This window comes from Apis mellifera, linkage group LG14 (genome assembly GCF_003254395.2).
Source record: "Apis mellifera strain DH4 linkage group LG14, Amel_HAv3.1, whole genome shotgun sequence".
NCBI classification, from domain to species: Eukaryota; Metazoa; Arthropoda; class Insecta; order Hymenoptera; family Apidae; genus Apis; species Apis mellifera.
In genome coordinates this window covers 7,389,257-7,410,581 of record NC_037651.1, presented here as the reverse complement: position 1 = coordinate 7,410,581, position 21,325 = coordinate 7,389,257, and the positions used below count along the sequence as shown (strand labels likewise).

The following is a 21,325-nucleotide window of genomic DNA, read 5'->3' as shown; positions in this document are numbered from 1 at the left end:
CGGGTGTCGTCACGTCCTGTTTCGAGCATCGTCATTTCCTCGTCGATCGACCGAGGGAAGAAGAAGGAGAAGAAGAAGCGGAAGAAAAAATATAGTAGAAGAAAGGAAAGTTGGGGATCTTTGATCATGCGTAAATTGTCGAGATATACCCCTGGTTAAGGGAACGACTTAAAGCGAATCGCGTTATTTGCGCTCGTCGCTTGCTTAACCCGTTCGCGCTCCACTGGGCCGGGTCAGCTCTCGCGAACAAAATTTTCTTTCGGCCCTTTCATCCGTGAATTCGCGGGACAGAGAGAATCCGCAGAGATTTCTTCTTTCCATTGTTCCTCCGTGATTTCTTCCTGCGATGGTATTCCAAACTTTTACTTAAATTTCAATGGAACGTTTTACTTGTTCCGACCGTTTTATATAAATCTTTTCACACTTTGGATTCACTTTGTTCCTCTCCTCAATGTCCATTTACCGGCGAGTAATCGTCGAAAACAAATTCTAACGAGTTTTATTCTCAGATGTATTTTATCTTTTAATTAGGAAGTGTTTGTCTATCGATGGGGATAGATTCATCGTTTGTATGATTATATTGTAAATATATCTACACTTATTAAAAATTCATATCCTCAAAACTACTTTCGATCATCATTCGAAAATATTTCGAATTTTAAAAATTCGCTTCCATTAAAGGAAAGCATTATGTTCTCCATATCGAAAGACATTTCATCCATCGATTCGATAAAAATTCATCCAATTTGCAAAAAACTATTTTTAAATATCATTCAAAAATTCTCCAAGTTTTATAAGATGACATTTGTACCAAAAACAGCATCCTCTACGTTACAGGAGAGCAAAATTCCATAAATTTTACAAAATTATCCTTAAATGTGAACCAAAAATATTGCAAACCTTCAGAAAAAACAAATCGATAGCATAAACAATGCATATGAAAAAGAAATTTCTTCCATCGATACAGAAAGGATTGATTCAATAAATAAAAATTCACCCATTCCATAAAATTATTTTTAAAAACTATTTATATCAAGCATCAAATTTTATGCTGGAAGATAATATTGGTACCAAAAACTACTCTCAAATATCAACCAAAAAATACTCCAAACCCTAACATTCTGTACAAATTTATCAGAGTATATTTACAATTATATGAAAAGGGAGCATTGATACCAAAGATAATCTGTATATGAAAGAGTTGAATAGAAACCAATAAAATTGAAACTACCCTCAAATATCAATCAAAAAATACTGGAAACTCTCATGTTCTCCACAAATTTACTCCTAGCAGAGGATGCTTATGATAAGATGAAAAAGGAGCAAAGGTACCAAACAAGATCTACATATCAAGGGTTAAATATAAACCAATAAACTTGCATTCATCCTAAGAAACTACCCTCGAATATGAATGAAAAAAATACCCTAAACCCTCATATTCTCTACAAATTCACTCCTACTCGATAAGATGAGAGAGGAATCTGGTATCAATGATGATTTACATAGAAAGGATCGAATACAAACCAATAAAAATTCCATCCATCCTACGAAACTACCCTCGAATACGAATGATAAAAATACCGTATAAACCCTAACATTCTCTACAAATTTACTCGATAAGATGAGAGAGAAATCTGGTATCAATGATGATTTACATATGAAAGGATCGAATACAAACCAATAAAAATTCCATCCATCCTACGAAACTACCCTCGAATACGAATGATAAAAATACCGTATAAACCCTAACATTCTCTACAAATTTACTCGATAAGATGAGAGAGGAATCTGGTATCGACGATGATTTCCATACGAAAGGGTGGAATATGAAATATGAATAAAATAAAAATTCCACCCCCTCGAGGAAACTACCCTCGAATACGAACGAAAAAAAAAAATCGTATAAACCGTCATATTCGGTTAGAAAATTTACTCGTAGCAGAGGATACTCACGATAAGATGAAAAAGGAGCGAACTGGTAGCGAAGACAGCATGGTCTCCACAGTCCTCCCCCGTTGTCCTCCACCGGTGCGCAGCTGGGCGTGCCATCAGGGGCGCGTCCACGGAAACGTTTCGAAGGCATGGATTGGTCGAGGATGGCTGAGAAACAGGTACGAAAGTTGCTCGAACACGTTTTGCTCGGTGTCGGGCATAGAGCTGGCAGACTGGCGGTCTCGAAGCGGCACGGATTCCCCACCAACGGTTTCACCTTTGGGAAGGCCAGAATGGGAGTGGCCAAACGTTAGTTACCCCGGTGACGAGTAGTTGTCGAGACTAGTCAGGATCAGGGAACCGATCTGTCGAGGTCCAGCGCACATTTGTTGCACCGTTCAGAAGAAATCATCGCCTCTGTGTTTTCCTCCGAGGAGACAGGTGTCTATCAGATGCAAGGAGAGAGCGGGGGATAGAGGGGAAAGAAGGGAGCTGGATCGCGAGCAGATCGATCCTTGATCGACGTGGCGGATATTACGTATGTGCCTTAGATTACGTATACGCGTGCGAGGGAAAAGGGAAGAAAGAAAAGGGAAGGGAGGAGAGGAGAGGAGAGGAGCGGGGGGGAAGAGCGACATCGTACAAGAGTACATACATTGAGATGAACTGTTGTGTCGTTGGACGATGTTCGATAAGGACTCGGTTCGGAGACAGTGACATATTCCGTATCGTGACGTAGGCCGATCTTTTGGGCGGAGGAGGCGTGGAAACGGTGGTGTGAGAGAGACAGAGAGAGAGAGAGGGGCGTTTTGTGACGTTCTTTTCGGTTTTTTTTTTTTGTGAAAGAAAAACTGGTGGTGGCGCGAACGCGCTGAAATGACGGTGACCACTAACTTCTCGATGATGCGACCTTGCTTCACTGGATACCCGTTTCAAGGTAAGAGGATAAGACACAAGGGGAGGAAATTTAAGGGGAGGTTAATTTAAGATAGGTGGTAGATGGAAATTAAGGGACGATGATGTAATAATAATAATAATAATAATTTACGAAGGAATTGTCGGGAAGAATCTTGGATAAGATTCGAGAAAGTAAGAGAGAGAGAGAGAAAAAAAGGAAAAAGAGAAAAGGAAGAAAGAGAAACGAGACAAAATGGGTAAATTGCATCGGTTATTGTGCAACAGTCAGCTGAGATTCATTGACAATTGAAACTTTACAAACGATCCTGATGGGGGAGAAAATTTCTCCCAGATTCGGTTAACTCGGATGCTGGGATGCTCCGTGAGATTTTAAACGTGGCATTGATATATAACCTTACCTGGACCAAAAAGACCGGAACATTATCATTAATGACCGTCATAAATAACGAAATATATTTTTTTTCAAAGGCCTCCTTCCTCCGTCGCTCTGCACACGCTTCCACTCTTCTGCTTTTCGCATCTTTGGCCATTTTTTTCTTGCGATGCAAAAAAAAAAAAAAAATCTCGTCTTCCTAAGCAATATTCCTTCCCTAACAATATTCTCTCAACGATATCATCTTCAGCTTCGAAATATGCTTACTTTTCAATATTTACTTAACAATCAAGAAGAACTCAAGATTGTTTTTAATAATAACAACAATAATAATAATAATAATAATAATAATACAATTTGTTTAAAAATTTCGTTAAAAGGTTTTTATTTCAACGTCGATTATAAATCTTGCCATGATTACACGAGATCCGACAGTATGAGATAATTAGAAAGTCGTTCCAAGATTCCCAGGAGATTTCTTCCTAGAGATTTACTAGTTTAGAGAAATCGGAAAATGGACCGTGAAATTGTCAAACTTGTCCCAGTATTATTGACTTTCATGCCCGGAAAATCGTCGACTCCAAGGATTTCACAAACTGTTCCTCTCGAAAACTTTCAAAGATCATAGATCTTTCCTCCCTCGCTTGCCAATTTTCAATACCTTTTCACTTACTCTACAACTATTTCTTCTCACGTCACGATCGATCACTCGAGAATCAAGAAAGAATCGTAATTAGAAATGACGATTCGAACGAGTTTAAAATCATCGTTTCTTAAAAACGTTTATTAATTTATTAACGTTACATTTCATAAAAAAAGAAAAAAAAGAAACGAGAAAGAAAGAAAGAAAGAAAGAGAGAGAGAAAAGGATCAAATGCGAATGAAGAAGTTTTTGCATTCTTGTTTGTTGTTTTCCTGGATAGTAGCCGATCATTTATCACTGTCCAACATTACGCACGGTGTTTAATTGCATGCAACACGATTAGTCACCAAATCGCGGCACGTATGCAAAATGGTGGCGTTTAACAGTGGCGCGGAACGTGTAATTAAATATTCCTGGAAGATTGATAATGTTGCGGATGCGTTTTCGCAATTACCGACCACGTCCCGCCGATCGTTAATTATTTTTATAGAATGTTGAAATGTTGCAGCCGTGAGAAGTAATTAGCAATAACATTTGTTTCTCGGAAGTTGTGCTTCCTTTATTGAAAATTAATCGCCCGCATACCTCGAAACGTTAACGTTAAGATGAGAATATTTCCATCCATCCATCCAATTTCTTCGATTTCCCTACCGATTCCCATTCCCCTCCTCGGGAGAAGATTTGTCCCCCCTCTCACGCGAAATAAACAATAACAAAGGAAATTTGCAATTTCGATTTCGAATATTGATAATACGAACAATTGGAAGGTCGTTAAAAAATCGTTAAAGTTGGTGGAATTCGAATTCGAAATTGCCAAGTTGCCAAGAATGAAAATTTAAGAAAACGGTTCGAGTTAGGAAAAAAAATTCTTCATCTTGGAAAAATTTTACCTAAAAAAGAAGAAAAAAAACAGATCCTTTTTTCTGGAAATGCAATCTATAAGATCTGTAATCTATGATCTTTATCATTTAATAAGATTGATTCAATTGGCGAAACGATCAGTCACATTTTTTTTTTCAATTCGACTTCTGGACTTCACTCTTTCCCTCTACATTTTTTTTCGGTTATCGGGCGCGTTGCATAGCGAGTTATGCAATCAATTGTGCGCAATCAAAACTGTCGTTCCGCTTTTTTCCACTCGCTCCCGATCATTTTTCTTCGCCTGGCTTCGTTACGCGAATATATTCGGCTTCGAGTTGGTTCGCTTTTTCCATCGCTTCGCCCGGTAAAACGGAGAGAAAAGGATATCGTGGGAAACTAAAAATAGATATTTTAAAGAAGTAACGTTGTTAAACGTTGTTTAAATTTTTTTGGAAGATTTTTCCGGTTGGAAGGATCGGAGGCGCGGTTTCTCGCCGCCATCCCCCCTCCGAAAAACTCGCCAATTTTTAACGCCGTGGAAATAATCGAAAGCGAGAAAAATCGAGGACCTTTGTTTACACGCAAATAGGTTTCGCTCTCTTCCACTCTCTTTCCACTCCCTCTTCTTTTTTTCCAATTCCAATCCGATCTTTCAAACGATTTTTACTACTACTTCGATATTTAATTAATCGATCTTAAAGTCTTCTTTCTTTTTGCTTTCTCTCGAATCGATCTTCGTGATTCGTTAGAAGAAAGAAATTGGTTAAAAATTAAAAGGATATGAAGCGCAGGTCCACGAAAAATTCTCTTCCGTTACTAGAAGAGAGGAATAAAAATCGTTTGATCGCCAACGTGAGCTACATCATCGTTGGAAAAATAACGTGGAATAATACGTTCAAAGTGTCCACTCGAGCGTGTGAACATTTTTTCTTTTTTTTTTTTCAATTTTCAACTTCCCACTCGAGGTAATTACGAAGCGAGGGGATCTCGGAATATTAAGCAGACAATAAAAATAAATAATTCGTTTTTGTAGAACGTTGATGTCTCGCATCGACGATCAGTGTGTGCGTTGCGTTGGCCAGCCTCTCGTTTTTCCTCTCGTTACTGTGTCACACAAAACTGTGACTCACATTCGTGCCAAGCAGCATACCTCTTGCTGCCTCGATTCGTGTTACCGTAATATTTAGATGAAATCTTATTTATACTTTAGAAACAAAGCCTCTGTTACATTCGAATTAACACGCGCGTTTTTTAATTGTCGATTCAAGGCTCCGGGGGATAGAGAAACATTTTTTTTTTCCTTTTCTTTTCTTTTCTTTTTTTTTTCCTCCTCCTTCTTCTTTCTGCAAATCAGATCATAATGGTGTATTAGCGAAACGTTGGATTTAATCGGGTGAAGGATGAACTTTGATTTCTTGAAATCTTTTCGAACGATTCGAATTAAAAATTAAAAGAATTTAACTCGATGGATTCGAATTACGATTCGAAAAAATTACGATTCTTCCTAGAAGAAATTTGAGATCTTTTTTTTTATAGGATAAACGTTCTATATCCATTTCATATCATATTGGGAAATAGAAATTTTGAAATTCACGGAACTTCTGAATAAGTTAATCCGCGTTTCGCGTTTCAATTTCATCCCAGCCTTCCACTGCGATCCGTCACTTTTACTCGATGCATTCCGATCATCCCATCTCGGGAGAATAAATTATTCTTCCGAGTTATAGTCGAGTCGAGAAAAGCAAAGAGAAATCGCGAGTTGTTTTCGATCACGATCACGCGGGGCGTAGATTACGTAATGAATCACACAAATTACACGCTATCAGTGTTGCTGCTGCCTTGCACCCTTCGTGCAACCCTTGACATTCCTTCGCTTTATCGTCATTCGCGTGATTGCCCGCGCCAGCCTACTCTAACTCCTTCTTCTTCGTCTTTCTCTCTTTTTCTTTTCTTTTCTATTCTTCTTTTTTTTTCTCCTCCTGCTTCTTTCGCCCTGCCTCGATTCACAGGAAGTACACGGGAGATCCGATAGTTTCTCTTCGAGCGAAACAACCTCTTTTTATTCTGAAAACCAGTTCCCTCCAAGTGCTCGATCTTCCAACCGATCCCCCCCGTTCGACGAATCGAAATTTAGAAAAAAGACGACGAGAGATAGAGAGGGAGAGAAAGATATTTCGAAGGGTGAAAATAAAAATGGAAACCGTTTAGACTGTTAATCTTGAGAAGAGGGAGGGAAAGGGAGAGAGAGTGTGTGAGAGAATGAGAGAGAGAGTGAGAGAGAGTGAGAAATGTTTAACTTGACACGTTCTTTGTCACAGATTTGGGATCGATACCAGGTCAAGGACGCGTCAATCAACTCGGTGGTGTGTTTATAAATGGAAGACCATTGCCTAATCATATTCGTCTAAAAATTGTGGAGATGGCAGCCGCTGGTGTTAGACCTTGCGTTATCTCGAGGTAGAATTGACACAGGATTCACACAGAATTGTATGCAACGAACGAACGAAATCCAAGTGAAAGGGAGAGATCATTTGGAATTTTTAATAATCAGATTTTCTTCACTTCTCACACCCTTCCCGAAATCACCGTTTCTTCCTTCTTCTGTTTAAGTATTTATTATTATATTTTTTCTTTCTCTTTTTTTTTTAATCTCGTCTCTCTCTTCTTGTTTCGAACAGACAGTTGAGGGTGTCTCACGGATGCGTGTCGAAGATCTTGAATCGGTACCAAGAGACGGGGAGCATCAGGCCGGGCGTGATCGGCGGCAGCAAGCCCAGAGTCGCCACGCCCGAAGTCGAGGCACGGATCGAGGAGTACAAACGCGACAATCCGGGGATATTCTCGTGGGAGATTCGGGACAGGTTGATCAAGGAGGGAATCTGCGACAGGACGAGCGCGCCAAGCGTCTCGGCGATCTCCAGGCTTCTGAGAGGTCGCGATCCCGAGGACGAGGCGAAACTTGGCGACGGTAAGTTTATTCGCCTTTCAACTCGAAATCAACTTGAAATTCATTCGCTGGTTCGAAAATATTGTGAAATATTTTCCATTCCGCTTCTCCGTTTTTTTTTTGCGGAAAAATAATATCTCTTCGATGACCGAAGGAAGGGAGAGGAGGGAAGGCGTGTTATTATATATATCTCTTTTTGCCGATCGTTTTGACAAAATATTTTTTTCGATCCGAGAGGGCTTGTTTCGAAGAAGCGCAACCCCCTTTTTATCCGGCCTGACCAAGATTGATGATCCAGATGAATCAGTGAATTAGCCTCTCGCAAATATTCAGCGTAACAGCGCCACCGTGCGAAATTAGATTATAACAACACCGGCTCGTAATTTGGTCCTCGAGGCCCTCGTTATACTCGTGGTCCCTCGAAATTGAATCGGGCCGGCCCTTTTTGCATTCCTTAATTCTCTTCGCGAATAACAGGGACATTTATATATTTTCGCGTTTATCCAAGATTGGAAGGGCTTGCAAACTATCTCGAATATTTCGTAAAAATAAATTCAACTAACTCTTAACGAGGGATCTTTTAAAAGGTATTCGCTTTATTTGTTACAATCGTCCAAATAATTTTGAAATTGTCTATCTTCCCAAATGGGTTGATTTATTCGTCCCTTTTGTACACAGATTTGGAAACAGCCTGAAATTTTTCATAAATTTATACACACCTTCCAAACTTTAAGACTCATCGTCGCTTTTTCTTCTTCAAATTTCCACTTTTTACCATCGTTTGTCCGTATAAAACAATTCGAACGTTTTATCGCAAAAATACGATATCTTCGAGGAAAAAGAAAAAAATTCGAATCACAATCGCTTCGTTTCTTCACATTCATCATTAACTTTCCACAATAATAATGCATAATACTTTCCTTATTTTGCATGCTACGGAGGACGAAATTTATTCCTCCCTCTCTCTCCCTCTCTCTCTCTCCCTTCCTTTTTTTAATTCCCTCACTCGCCTCGTTTTATCTCACACACACACACACACACACACGAGAATTCGAAAACCCTGGAGGAAACGCCCAGTAGCAGAGAGGCAATTTGTCGAGCAAGTGGAACGCGATCCTTTCGAGGCGAGGCAACATTCGCGTGCGTGCGTGCAACATTATCGCTCGTGTATCGGCTTATAAAATTTTCACGCCGCTGTTTCGCGAAAAATCCCCCATTTTCTGTCCCTCGAAGGAGGGGGGGCGAGGAAGGAAGGAAGGAAGGAAGGAAGGGAGAGAGGGAGGGAAACGCGTGTGTCCGCGATAAAAGCGACCATTAAGGTAACAGCTTCCTGCGCAACGTAATATTCCGAGCGGAGGGAAAATTACCAACGCGGGCAATTACCAAGGAGATCAAAAGTGGAGCTTAGCGAAGTAGTTCGCAGGTAATTCGCGCTCCGCTCTCCAACTTTCCTCCGGGGCTCTTTAATCATCAGCGGAAGACACCGGAGAAAGAAATAAAAAAATAGAGATAAAAATGAAAAGTATTTTTCGAGTTTCTTGGTCACAACGCAAAACTGTTTCCCCGCTCTTTTTTACTCTTGCCCTTCGATCGCGTGAGTATTCTCAATTTGTTTCGAATGAAATTATATAACGAGAATTGTTACTTTTTCGAGAGAATTCACTTAACAGTTCGAATCTTTTTGATACAATTTCGATTTCAATATCTGTATGGATATTCAATATTTTTTTGAAGGTTGTAAAGCGATTTAAGTTGGAAAAATGAGGTAAAATTTATTCTCGTCGTGCTTGATGGCTACTAATTTTTGGAATTGACTCTCCAAAGATAATCCACGAATATATCAACAATATATCTTATACGATTATTACAAGTTACGATTGCGAAGGTCTTTTACTTGTTCCAAGTTTATTAGTAGTGCAAGTGCTGTTTTTATAGGCTTTCGTGAGCGATTGTAGATATATGCTGTGAATCTGTAAACGAGTTTCAATTTGGATTTTGGATTATACATTGATACAGCGTGAAGAATCGCGTTCTTTCGTGTTTAGCATCGTGACACGAGTCTGACAATTTACGTTACGTAGCAAGAAACTAACGTTTTTTAAAACGGTTTTAGAATCAAGAAGTTTTCCGTGTCCCAAATACTTTCTTCCGTTTTACAATCAATGATATTTTCATTCCGAGATCGATTCAAATTACGACGACCTTCGTTTCCTCGATTTCGCTTCCTTTCGATTCAAAAATGTTAAAGAAAAAAAGAAAGGATTAGATTCGTTTCCAAGAGTCTTCTTCGATCCATGAAGCGACAAATTGCGACGTTAGACCAAGAATCGAGACTCTCTTCGCGAGTAAAAAAAACCTTGAAAAGGAGGATCATAACGACGACTTACTTCCGCGATCATAAAGGAACATTCTTCTTCAATCTGTTTCAGAGATAAAAAGTAAAAAGAGAATAGTCACGAGTGGCTTAAAACTCGAAAGAAAGAATCGCGGAGCGACCAGTTACTTTCCTGATTGTTGATTGGAAACTTGTCCAATCTTCTATCTCGTGCATAAAGAGAAAAAGAAAACAGGTGTGAATTACTTAAAAGAAAAAAAGAAAAAAAAAGAAAGAAAGCTACTTCCATTTAAATAGAACTCTTCTTCGAGCATAAAGAAGAAAAGAAAACGGATGTAAGTGGTTTAAAATTCATTTATAATAACGCAGAGAACAGGTGTAAATTACTTAAAAATGGGAAAAAAAAAAGTAAAAAGAAAGGATTATTTCCATTTACATAGAAATACTCTCTTTCAATCGATAAGTTAAGCGTAAAGAAGAAAAGAAAACAGGTGTAAGTAGTTCAAAATATATTTATAATAATAATATAATAATACAGTAATATAATAACACAGAAAACAGGTGTAAATTAGAACTCAAAAAAAAAAAAGTAAAAAGAAAGGATTACTTCCATTTACATAGAAACACTCTTCTTCAATCGACAAGCTTAAAAAAAAAAAAAAAAACAGGTATATAAATAGTTCAAAATTCATTTGTAGTAATACAGAGAATAGATGTAAATTACTTAAAAATGAAAAAAAAAAAAAATTAAAAAGAAACGATTTATTTCATTTACGTAGAAACACTCTTCTTCAATTAACTCAATAGTTAAGCTTAAAGAAGAAAAGAAAACAGGTGTAAGTAGTTCAAAATACATTTATAATAATAATATAATACAATAATGTAATATAATACAGCAATATAATAATACAGAGAACAGATGTAAATTAGAACTCAAAAAAAAAAAGTAAAAAGAAAGGATTACTTCCATTTACATAGAAACACTCTTCTTCAATCGACAAGCTTAAAAAAAAAAAAAAACAGGTATATAAATAGTTCAAAATTCATTTGTAGTAATACAAAGAATAGATGTAAATTACTTAAAAATGAAAAAAAAAAAAAATTAAAAAGAAACGATTTATTTCATTTACGTAGAAACACTCTTCTTCAATTGAACTCAAAAAAAAAAAAAAAAAAAAAAAGAAAGGATTACTTCCATTTACATAGAAACACTCTTCTTTTGAAAAGAAAACAGGTGTAAGTAGTTCAAAATACATTTATAATAAAGATAATTACATAATAATATAATACAATAATGTAATATAATACAGCAATATAATAACACAGAGAACAGATGTAAATTAAAACTCAAAAAAAAAAAAAAAAAAGAAAGGATTACTTTCATCTACATAGAAACACTCTTCTTCAATCGACTCAATAGTTAAGCTTAAAGAAGAAAAGAAAACAGGTGTAAGTAGTTCAAAATTCATTTATAGTAACACAGAGAATAGATATCAATTACTTAAATAAAAAAAAAAAAATGAAAAAGAAAGAATTAATTCTATTTACATAGAAACACTCTTTTTCAATCGACTGAATAGTTAAGCTTAGAAAGGAAAAGAAAACAGGTGTAAGTGGTTGAAAATTCGTTTGTTGTAACAGCCGCGAACACGACGAAGATCTCGACGAAGCTCGAAGCATCGATGGACGGAACACGAGGAAAGATAGAATCAGACACGCCCCATCACCTGGTCCAGACCACCTAGGGGATCTGCGCGCTTTCCTTCCTCTCTCTTTCTCTCTTTCATTCTCTCTCTCTTTCTCTCTCCACCGAGAGAAACGAATGAATGAATAAATTAAATGTGGTTTGGCGCGTTTAATCAGCTCCCCGTTTCTCGATCTTTCAAATTACCGGTTAACGTTTTCGCCGACGCGTAGCAGCCGGTAGCAGCCGCGCTTCTCTGTAATTTCCACGCCGCCCGGTACATGCCCACGTGCACGTACCGAAAGGTTTCGAATAGGCGGTGGTGAAGGAATCGGGTGAACGCGCTCCGCTCCTTCGATCCTTCGGCTTTTTTTCGGTTCACCTTGTAAGGTGAAGTTGGACGGTGCAACGGTGGGCCGACCGATCGTTCGAGCTCATTCAGATTTTTACTTTCGGGATTGGGAGAGGAGAGAGGGTTTGAGATCGAAGGAGATGGATGTAAGTACGTCGGGAGATTGGAGATTAATTCGAAACAAATTAATGATTTTTTTTTTTTTTTTAATGATGACGGATGACATTCGAAGAAGTTTTCCATCGTTTGAAAGAAAATAGGAAATTTGGAGGTTTAGGGATCGAGATTGAAGAGATATTTGGGAAGAAGATTGGAATAGAAATTTGATCTTTTCAATAATTGTGAGCAATGATTGGTTCGATTTGAAATTACACGCTATATTTTTGATATATTTTTATTTTGCAATTTTGTTCGATAAAGGAGAAAAATTTCTCACGAATCGAGGGGTTGTTTCGACTTTAGTTGGCGATAAGACAAATGAAAGTTTTTTTACTACCCGACGCAACGGTGGTCCATCGGTGGGGGTCATTCGAAAATGCATGCCGGCGAAGATGAAAGAGCAAAACGAGAAGAAACTGCTCGTAGATTTGTAAGTCGATCAGGCCGATGGTCGGGTGCCCTTTCAAAACAAAAAGAGGAGGGCAAAAACAACGTGTTACCACGGGGAGGGTGAGAAGCCTAAAAAGGCGCCGACCATTGAACGCTTGTACTTGTCAAACTGCTGTGAAAATACCGTTTCTTCGTTTTCTTTTTAATCTTTAACCGATACGGAACGGACATTAACGAGATTAACATTTCCCATAAACAGATCAGAAAAATTAACGAGTCGAGTCTACAAATTTCTATTTCTCTATATAATTATATTTCGCTTCCTATTAAACGATTAATTTTCAAAGAAGGAAAAAGAAAACATCTCCATGGAGATGTTTTGTATCTTTCGAATCTCATAGATAGATCGTTTTCCGTTTCACAAAAGAGAAAATAGCGGGTGTCGCGCGCTCCATCGAACTTTTCTGGTCCACGAAAAAAGAGAGAAAGGCTTGGAACCTGGCTATACCTGGCAATTTTTCCCTTGGGGGTAATGCGAGGGTTCGAAAGTTTGGTAATTACTAGCCGCCAGTGGCCGCTTAGTCCCATGAAAGATGTAATTTCTGTCGTGATTTTGCAAATTCGCCACGTTCGATTTCTACTCTTACAATGAAACCGACGCACAGCCCGCTCGACGAGCTACTTCTTCTTCTTCAAAGAATCCCGCTCATACGGAATCTTCGTTTCTCCGTTTTTCTTCTCCTTTTTTCCTCGATATACTTCCAACTTCCAAAACCCATCAACGTCTAAATTTCAAACGTTCCTTTCCTTCCGTTGCCTCTACCCTCAAATCGCTTAATCTCATCACGGAATTCTTCGAATCACCCCTCCCTCCCTCCCTTCCCTCTAAACTCCGGTAAATTCTCTTCTCTTTCTCCCATTTTTTCTTCTCCTTCCTTTTCTTGCTTGCGCACAAGCATCTCCGTCACAATTTCGACCGAATCGGTATCGGCCGAATATCCTCTAATAATCCAGCCAATTTCTCGCGTAAGAAGTGAAAAGGAGCAAAAGAGTGAAGAACGGAGGTGGGAGAAACGAGGCGACGCTCGAGAGGGGAAAGGGGGAGGAAACGGTCCGTCCGGGAATAGAGTCCGTGTCGAATGGGCATGAGCACGGGGCGTCCCGGCGTCAGGCGTCGTCGGCCGATTAGTCGCGGCCCGTGTAAACCAAGTCGACAATTTCAAGACGCTCTCTCGCCGGAAGAAACGGCCACGTTCCTTTCTTCTTCTTCTTCTTTTTTTCTTATTCTTTTTTTTTTTTGCAACCGTGTCATTCGTGTCCCTCTGTGTCTTTCGCGGTCCCGCGATGATGAATCTACGATAATCTAAAAATGCGACCGACGGGGACCGTCGTTTCTTTCTTCCTTTCTTTCTTTGTCTCCGCCTTGCTCGACGAGAATAAAGGAAGTCTCGATTTCTCGAATATTTCTTCCTTTCCCCGAGACGAGAAGAGAATTAGTAGATCTGAATATTTTTTGAACGAGGAGAAGAAGAAAGGGTTTTCGATTTTTGAAAGTAAAAGTGGAAAAGAATTAGATATTCTTTCGAAGTGTCGTTTCAAGAAAGATTTAGATTTTAATTTGATTATTATTCGCGGAGTAGTAGAGAAATAATTTTAAAGAGGAAAGAGAAGAAAAGGAAAGGAAAGAAAAAAAATTAATAAAACTTACGGTGAAAGTAAAGCAGTCTGATAAAAGAAGAAGGAGGAAGAAGAAAAGAAAAGAACATATCGAAGAATAAATAGATGGTTGGAACAAGAAAAGGTACGGAAATTCATTAATATGAAACGGTACGTGTTGAAATGGCAGAGAAGGTCGAGCCGTTTGGCGTACACTCGAGGCAAAACTCGTATCCTTATTATCAGTGCTCGTTCGACGATCGAAGGGAAAGGATCTTGGAACGTGTTTTTCTACTGTCATCAGTCATCAGTCATCACTCGTCACTTTTCTTGCTCGGTTGCTCGGGTGTCCTTGCGGTAAATCATATACTTCTTGCGGCAGCTCGTGCCTCGCGGTCTATTTAATCCCTCGATCGCAGTTAATAATAATTCCACTCTCGAAACATCTTTGTCTCTATCTCTGTCAATGGTAATAAGTAATTTCACCTTGAACGAATCTCGAATCGAAAGATTTCTCGATCGAACAATCGTGTCGTCTTTTCCAAAATTATTTATTTAAAAAAAAAAAAAAAAGAAATATACATATGCAAGAGAGAAGAAAATGGTTCATCGTATAAATAACTAAAATAATAAAATGGGAATGCATCCTCCGCTATAAATTGTGATAAGAAATGTTCGAAGAATGGTTGGATCGTAAAATACAAGGAAATAAAATATGGTAGAGGGATATAACGTGAAACAAGTCGATCGTGAAATCGAGTGTGAAACAAGCAGGAGAATGGGAATTGGAGTGCGGTTCCTTTTGAACTCTCGCACGGCAAAACAAACCATAAACCAGGACGTGCATTCACCTGCGGAGACGTGGTTGAGCAGGTGACACGTGCATGGGGGAATTAATAATTATTAGACGGGACTCCGTCATTTGCCTTCGCCTTATTCTCATACTTGCACTTATTCCTCTTTTTTCCTGCCTTTTACCCAGTTTCGTTTCACGTTTCGTGGCCCGAGCAGGACATTTTACGACGAAAATTACCTTGTACTACTACTACGCCGGATCACCGTTTAATATACCCACTGGTATAATACACGGCTCTCTAATTATCCCTTACCCCTCAAAGGAAATCAATTACATCTTAAGCGGAGTTTACGGTGCATAATTTCTACCTAATTTATTGCCTATCATTTTTATTTTTGTACCCTCCCACGTGAGTTATTGGAACGTTCCGATTACCGCGGAGTAGTAATTTTTTATTCCTCCTCCTCTTCTTCTTCTTTTTTTTCTTTCCTCTTCCCATGCAACGATTGAAACCCCCCTCCCCCCAAAAAAGAAGAGAAAGGAAGAAAAAATTATCGTTCGCATTTTCAATGACGAAAATTTCGGGAAAAAAATTCTTCGAGAATCACAAGTAATCGCGTCGATTTTTCAATCGAACAAATTCTCTCCAACTAAGTCAACGATCAATAATCGATGAAACGTACGTTCTTCGCTTGCAGGTAAAACGAGTTCCGGATCCGATTGCGACAGCGAGCCCGGAATTCCGTTGAAGAGGAAGCAGCGTAGAAGCAGAACCACGTTCACCGCCCACCAACTGGACGAATTGGAACGGGCGTTCGAGAGGACCCAATACCCGGACATCTACACGAGAGAGGAGTTGGCGCAGAGGACGAAATTAACCGAGGCTAGGATCCAAGTGTGGTTCAGCAATAGAAGAGCGAGGCTGAGAAAGCAGTTGTCTTCGACCACTTCCGGCGGTTACGTCAGCTCTGTCGCGTATCCCGCGGCTTCCTACGTCCTCCACCCCCCCGCCGCTCCCCATCCACACGCGGCAACCGCCGTTCCACCGAGTCATCCGCATCCTCATCCCCATGGACAGAGCCTGCCCGACACCACCTTCTCCTCGAGTCAAGGTAAGCAGGATTAATGTAACGTTTAATTCTTCCATTCGTCTCGTTTCATTCCGCTTTTTTCTTTTTCTCTTTTTCTCTTTTTTTCCTTTTTCTTATTTCACTTTATTGTCCGGCTAATGCTTCTTGCCTCTCCTCATCGAGAAGCGAGTTTATCTCGCGGGGGGAAAAAAAGGAAAAAAAATGTTAAAAATTGCCACGTAACGCTTTACCTAATGACGTACTTATGTAATTTTATACACTATGTAGCCGGATTCATTAGGAATCTAATGACGCCACAGATGTTGTTGGTATAATGAGAGAGAGAGAGAGAAACATCAGAATCGAGAATCGTTTGTTTCTAATTAAGAACGCACGAGTTTTTTCCTCGATGTATAATTTCTATCTTCTCGTCTCCTATCTCATCCCCCTTTTCTCGATTATATACTCGTAACTTAAATTCTTCTTCTTCTTCTTCTGTTCCACCCGATCGAGTTCCATATCGATCTTCTTCTACCAGTTCCAGAATTGTACTCCTCGCACCACGGGACGATGTCCCACCAGCTGACGCCAGATTCGACCCGGCTCCCTTCATCCGTCGGCTCGACGCCGACTTACGGCCTCCCCGCATCGGTCACCTATCCAAGCTCGCTGTTGCCGGCCACGTCGTCCACCAGCACCACCCACATGAACCACCAAGTGTCGGCAGCCGCTGCGGTGTCCTCGTCCACCTATCAACAGGCGAGCGGCCATCAGCTTCCGCCAACCCCCAACTCCCTCGTCACGATGATGGGCCCGAATTCCGGCAGCTCGAACCCTGCCTCCGACCAGCTCACCTCCACGGATCTGCCGATCAACAACTCCGTGTCCCCCGTGTCCCAACAGCAGCAACAGCAAACCGGCCAACAGCAAGGGGGCAGTTCGTCCCCGTCGTGGAATCTTCCCATTTCAGGGAGCGGAAGGGTTGGACTTCCCAGTCCCCCGCCGACTCTTCAACAACCCCACGCGCACACCGCGCATCCCCATCAAGCTTTCGCGACCCATTACGGGGCCCAAGGCTTCCAGCAACCACCCAGACCTGCCCCCCATCAACCTTTCTACAGCTGGTACTGAGGCCAGTTCCGGTGAAAACAGAAATAACACGGAACAGAGTTGATGTAATAACATTGCCAGATTCTCTTATATTAGTGTGATTATAATGGAGGAAGAAATTGTTGTTCGATCGTCGTTCATCGAGTAAAGTTATTTGTTAGAATAATTCAAGAAACTGTTACGATACGAACGAAAGTGTACTCGAATATTCGATCTTTCAGAACTGTGTTTAAAAGTATTTAAACGAATCGTAGGTATAAATGAAGGAAGGAAGGAAGGGAGAATTTAAAAATACTTATTGATAATGTCTTCAAGAATCTTAAAAATATTTAAGTAAATCGTAATTATATAATGGAGGAAGGAAGGAAGGGAGAATTTAAAAATACTTATAATATTTTCAAGAAACTATTACGATACGAACGAGAGTATAGTCGGATATTCGGATTTTCTAGAAACTGCGTTTAAAAATATTTAAATAAATCGTAATTATAAATGGAGGAAGGAAGGAAGGAAGGAAAGGAGAATTTCTTTTTCGTTGCATATATTAAAATATTAGGTATTATTTAATTTTAGTAGCGGAATTGAAACGGTGAAAGCAAACGTACGATGATTCTTTGATGATCGATCAAAGAATCACGGAATTGCGAAAGAAAAAAATTTGCGCAAATATTTGAATTATAGGATATTTCAATTATACGATAAAGGGAAAAAGTAGATAAAATAATTAGATTAATTGTAAAAATAGGAAATTTGAAATGGAAGAAAGATTAAACGATAAATTTCTTCGACGAAATAATAATAATAATAATAATAATGAATAATTTATCCTTTGAGGATAAATGAATTCGATTAATTCATTTACTTTTACTTCTTTTTTAAAAAGAAACGAAGCCACGCTAATAGACATCGAAAGAGACAGTTTGCGGGCGACTGTCTCGTAAAATTGACAACTTTTCTTGTAACTAATTATTGTAAATCTTGCCTACTTGTGTAAAAATAAATCTAAAACGTAGTTAGTTTATCGTCGGTTTTCGGGTTATCGTTTTAAGAGTCAATTATCATTTTACCCTAATGCGTATACAGTTCAACCAAAAATTGTATTTAATAGTGTAAATAAGTGGTAGTTCCTAGCTTTTTGCGATTACTAATTACGAATTTTATTGGATTTTTTTTTTCTCGTACGTAAGAAAAGCGAAAGACCAACTAAATTGTTCGTTGTTCAATGATTTTTTTCTTGTTTCTTGTTTCTTTAACGTGTATGAATGTTGAAGATGCGAATGAGGATAGAAGACTGATTGTTGTGAATGATATTTGCGACAGGGAGGAAATTATCGTTTAAATTTTTACCAAGTATTGTTGTAAAGTATTACTAAATCATATGTACAATGTATTATTAAACGTATATGATATTTTGAAGAGAAAAATAACTAAATAAATAATCTGTAGAAAATATAAACTGTGCTGAATGAATAAATATACGAGTAAATTTAATATTTTATGTGTAAAAGATGATAGAGACAAGGGAAATAGTAAGATAAGGATGGGATAAGAATGAAGAAATTAGCGCCATCTTCAGAGTGTTGCGGATGAAACAAATATTGACAAAGAGAGTAAACGGTGGGAAAAGGATAGAGATAGGGAGGAATTGATCGTCAGTGCCACCTATTAGATATCAAAGATATCATTCTTTTTCAAAAACAGAGTAAGAATTAAAAATCAGTACCATCTCTTGAATATTTCTGAAAAGATTTAATACCGTATAAAATATGAGTAAAATATGAGTATAGACAAAAAATTTAGAAGATAAGATAAGGATAAGTATCGATAAGGATAGGTAAATATAGTAAAATTTGATGAAAAAATATATATGTTTCGAAAATTCTATGAATTCGACGTCATTTCAAGAATTTTCTCAAAATCAACAATAAAAAATATAAATAAATATTGGAAATGTAAATAAACAAACCTTTGTTTGTAAACGAATATAAATTTTAAGATCAGAGTCTAAAAATTTTTAGAAATTCTAGGAATTTGACGTCATTTCTAAGAATTTCAGAAATTCTAGGAATTTGGTTTTGTTTTCAAGAATTTTAGAAATTCCAAGAATTTGATATCATTTCCAAGAACTTTTCGTATCTTTCAATTAATATATGTGCGAAATTTTTAGAATTTATTATACTTACTTTTTTATACTTATCTTTATAGATATTGTACTTACAAAAAAAAAAAAAAACATTTTTTCACTATTTTAATACTAAAAATAAAATTTAACATAGTCATTATTAATAAATCTTTTAAACTGTCGAATGTTCAAAATATATAAAATGTATATTATAGAAATAAATACTAATTTATATAACAATATATAAAAATGATATATATTCTTATATAAATTAATTTGTTTTTTTTTTTTAAAATATTTTATAGTTCTTGTAAAACAGAATGTAATAGAATAGAAATATAAAAAAAATATATATATGTACCTGGAATATATTCTTAACTAAGACATTGATTAAAATATTTTTTTCTTTTCCAATGTTGAAAGCATCAATTACAAATCTAAATCCTTTTCTCGTTCCTTTAATATTTCTTTTCATATCAAATCATGTTTCGATCTTTTAATACTTTTTTACAACATTAAGAAATTTTTTACAATGAAAATTATAAAGAATTATTTTTTTTATCTTTTATAAATTTTTTTTAAATGACATTTCGTTATATTTTAAAATGGATCGAAACAAAGATAGAAAAAAAAAAAGAAGAGAGAAAAACGATGAAAGTAGACTATGAGAGAACATGTGTAAGGAAGGAAAACTCTTTGGATCGTTTTAAAAAACTACTCACGTAATCTTTTAATATATTCTAGCTGTATACAAATGTAAGCAACTAGGTGGGAAAAGAAGATACAAATTTTTTTTTTTTTTCCCTTCACACTCAGTTATTTCATCCTCTCGAAACCGATAAAATAATATTATATGTATACTTATATATATATGTATATACATATATGTATATGTATACATATATATACGTATGTATAAGAGTTCATCCATTTTTAATCTCGTCATCTCCTCGGCTTATAATATTTAACAGCGAATATATATATATATATATATATAACGTTTCTTTCAGCATCTCTTTTTCGACATTTTTTTTTTTTTTCCTTCAACTTTCTTTTCGATCGTTTTGTATCGTTTCGCCTTCGCGAAAAGAATCTTTCTTGGGGCGGCTTCCTTCACCCCTGGTGCAGCGAGAATGAGGTAAAATCGTAGGATAATACGTGGCAGGTGGATAGTGAGGCACACAAGTACGTGTTAGCATAGTGAAAAATATATAACAAACGTATTTTTACGTAACGTACGAAAACTTGTATAGACACACAATGCGAATTCCTCGAATTAATCGGACCATTGTCACCCCCACCATTTCCTGTTCCCACTACCGTATCACCCTTACGGAGAATTATCTCAATTTTCCTTTAAATCGAATTTAAAATATTTATTCGATTTTACTCTATTTTTTTTTTTTCATCATAAAAGTCAATATATTATTTATTTGTTAGCTTCTATTCGAATTATTGGTATTATGTTTGTGTGAAAATTATTAGCCGCGATAAAGAAAATTGGAATAATTGATGAAAAAAAAAAAAATTCTTATTAATCCTCCGTAGTATCTTTTTATATTTACACGAAATATTTTCGATATTGTAAACTCTGAAAAATTCTGAAGAGAAATAAAAAAATTATTTGTCAAAGTTATTAAATTGTTCGAAATATAGTAGATACTCACGAAAGATTTTTATTTTAAAACTAAACTATAAATAAAACGAAAATTTGGTTCGATGATTATGAAAAAAATAAAATAGACGGTACAATTTGTTGAATGCGAACATTTTTTATTGAGCTACGCTGTAAAAAATTCGAGGCGATATCTTCTTTCAAGCGAATGTGCTCTCATTCTTCGTAATTCTCCTGTCTTTTTTATTCTTGTTTTATTTCTTTTTTTTCATTTTTTTTCCAAATATTTCATCTTCGTTTTGTAATTCCATTAAATTTGTTTGTTTCTCGACGGTGGGGGATGGGGGATAAGAATAAAGACA

At 37.3% G+C, this 21,325-nt stretch overlaps 1 protein-coding gene across 1 annotated transcript; it reads left to right on the top strand.

Moving 5' to 3' along the window:
• Window positions 1-726: 726 nt before the first annotated feature.
• On the top strand, window positions 727-17,504 carry LOC410499 (protein gooseberry). Its single transcript, XM_006562969.3, has 5 exons — window positions 727-2,869; window positions 7,046-7,184; window positions 7,406-7,695; window positions 15,745-16,158; window positions 16,655-17,504. The coding sequence occupies exons 1-5, from the start codon at window positions 2,809-2,811 to the stop codon at window positions 17,245-17,247; spliced, it is 1,497 nt and encodes a 498-aa protein (XP_006563032.1). The 5' UTR covers window positions 727-2,808; the 3' UTR covers window positions 17,248-17,504.
• The last annotated feature ends 3,821 nt before the right edge of the window (window positions 17,505-21,325 follow it).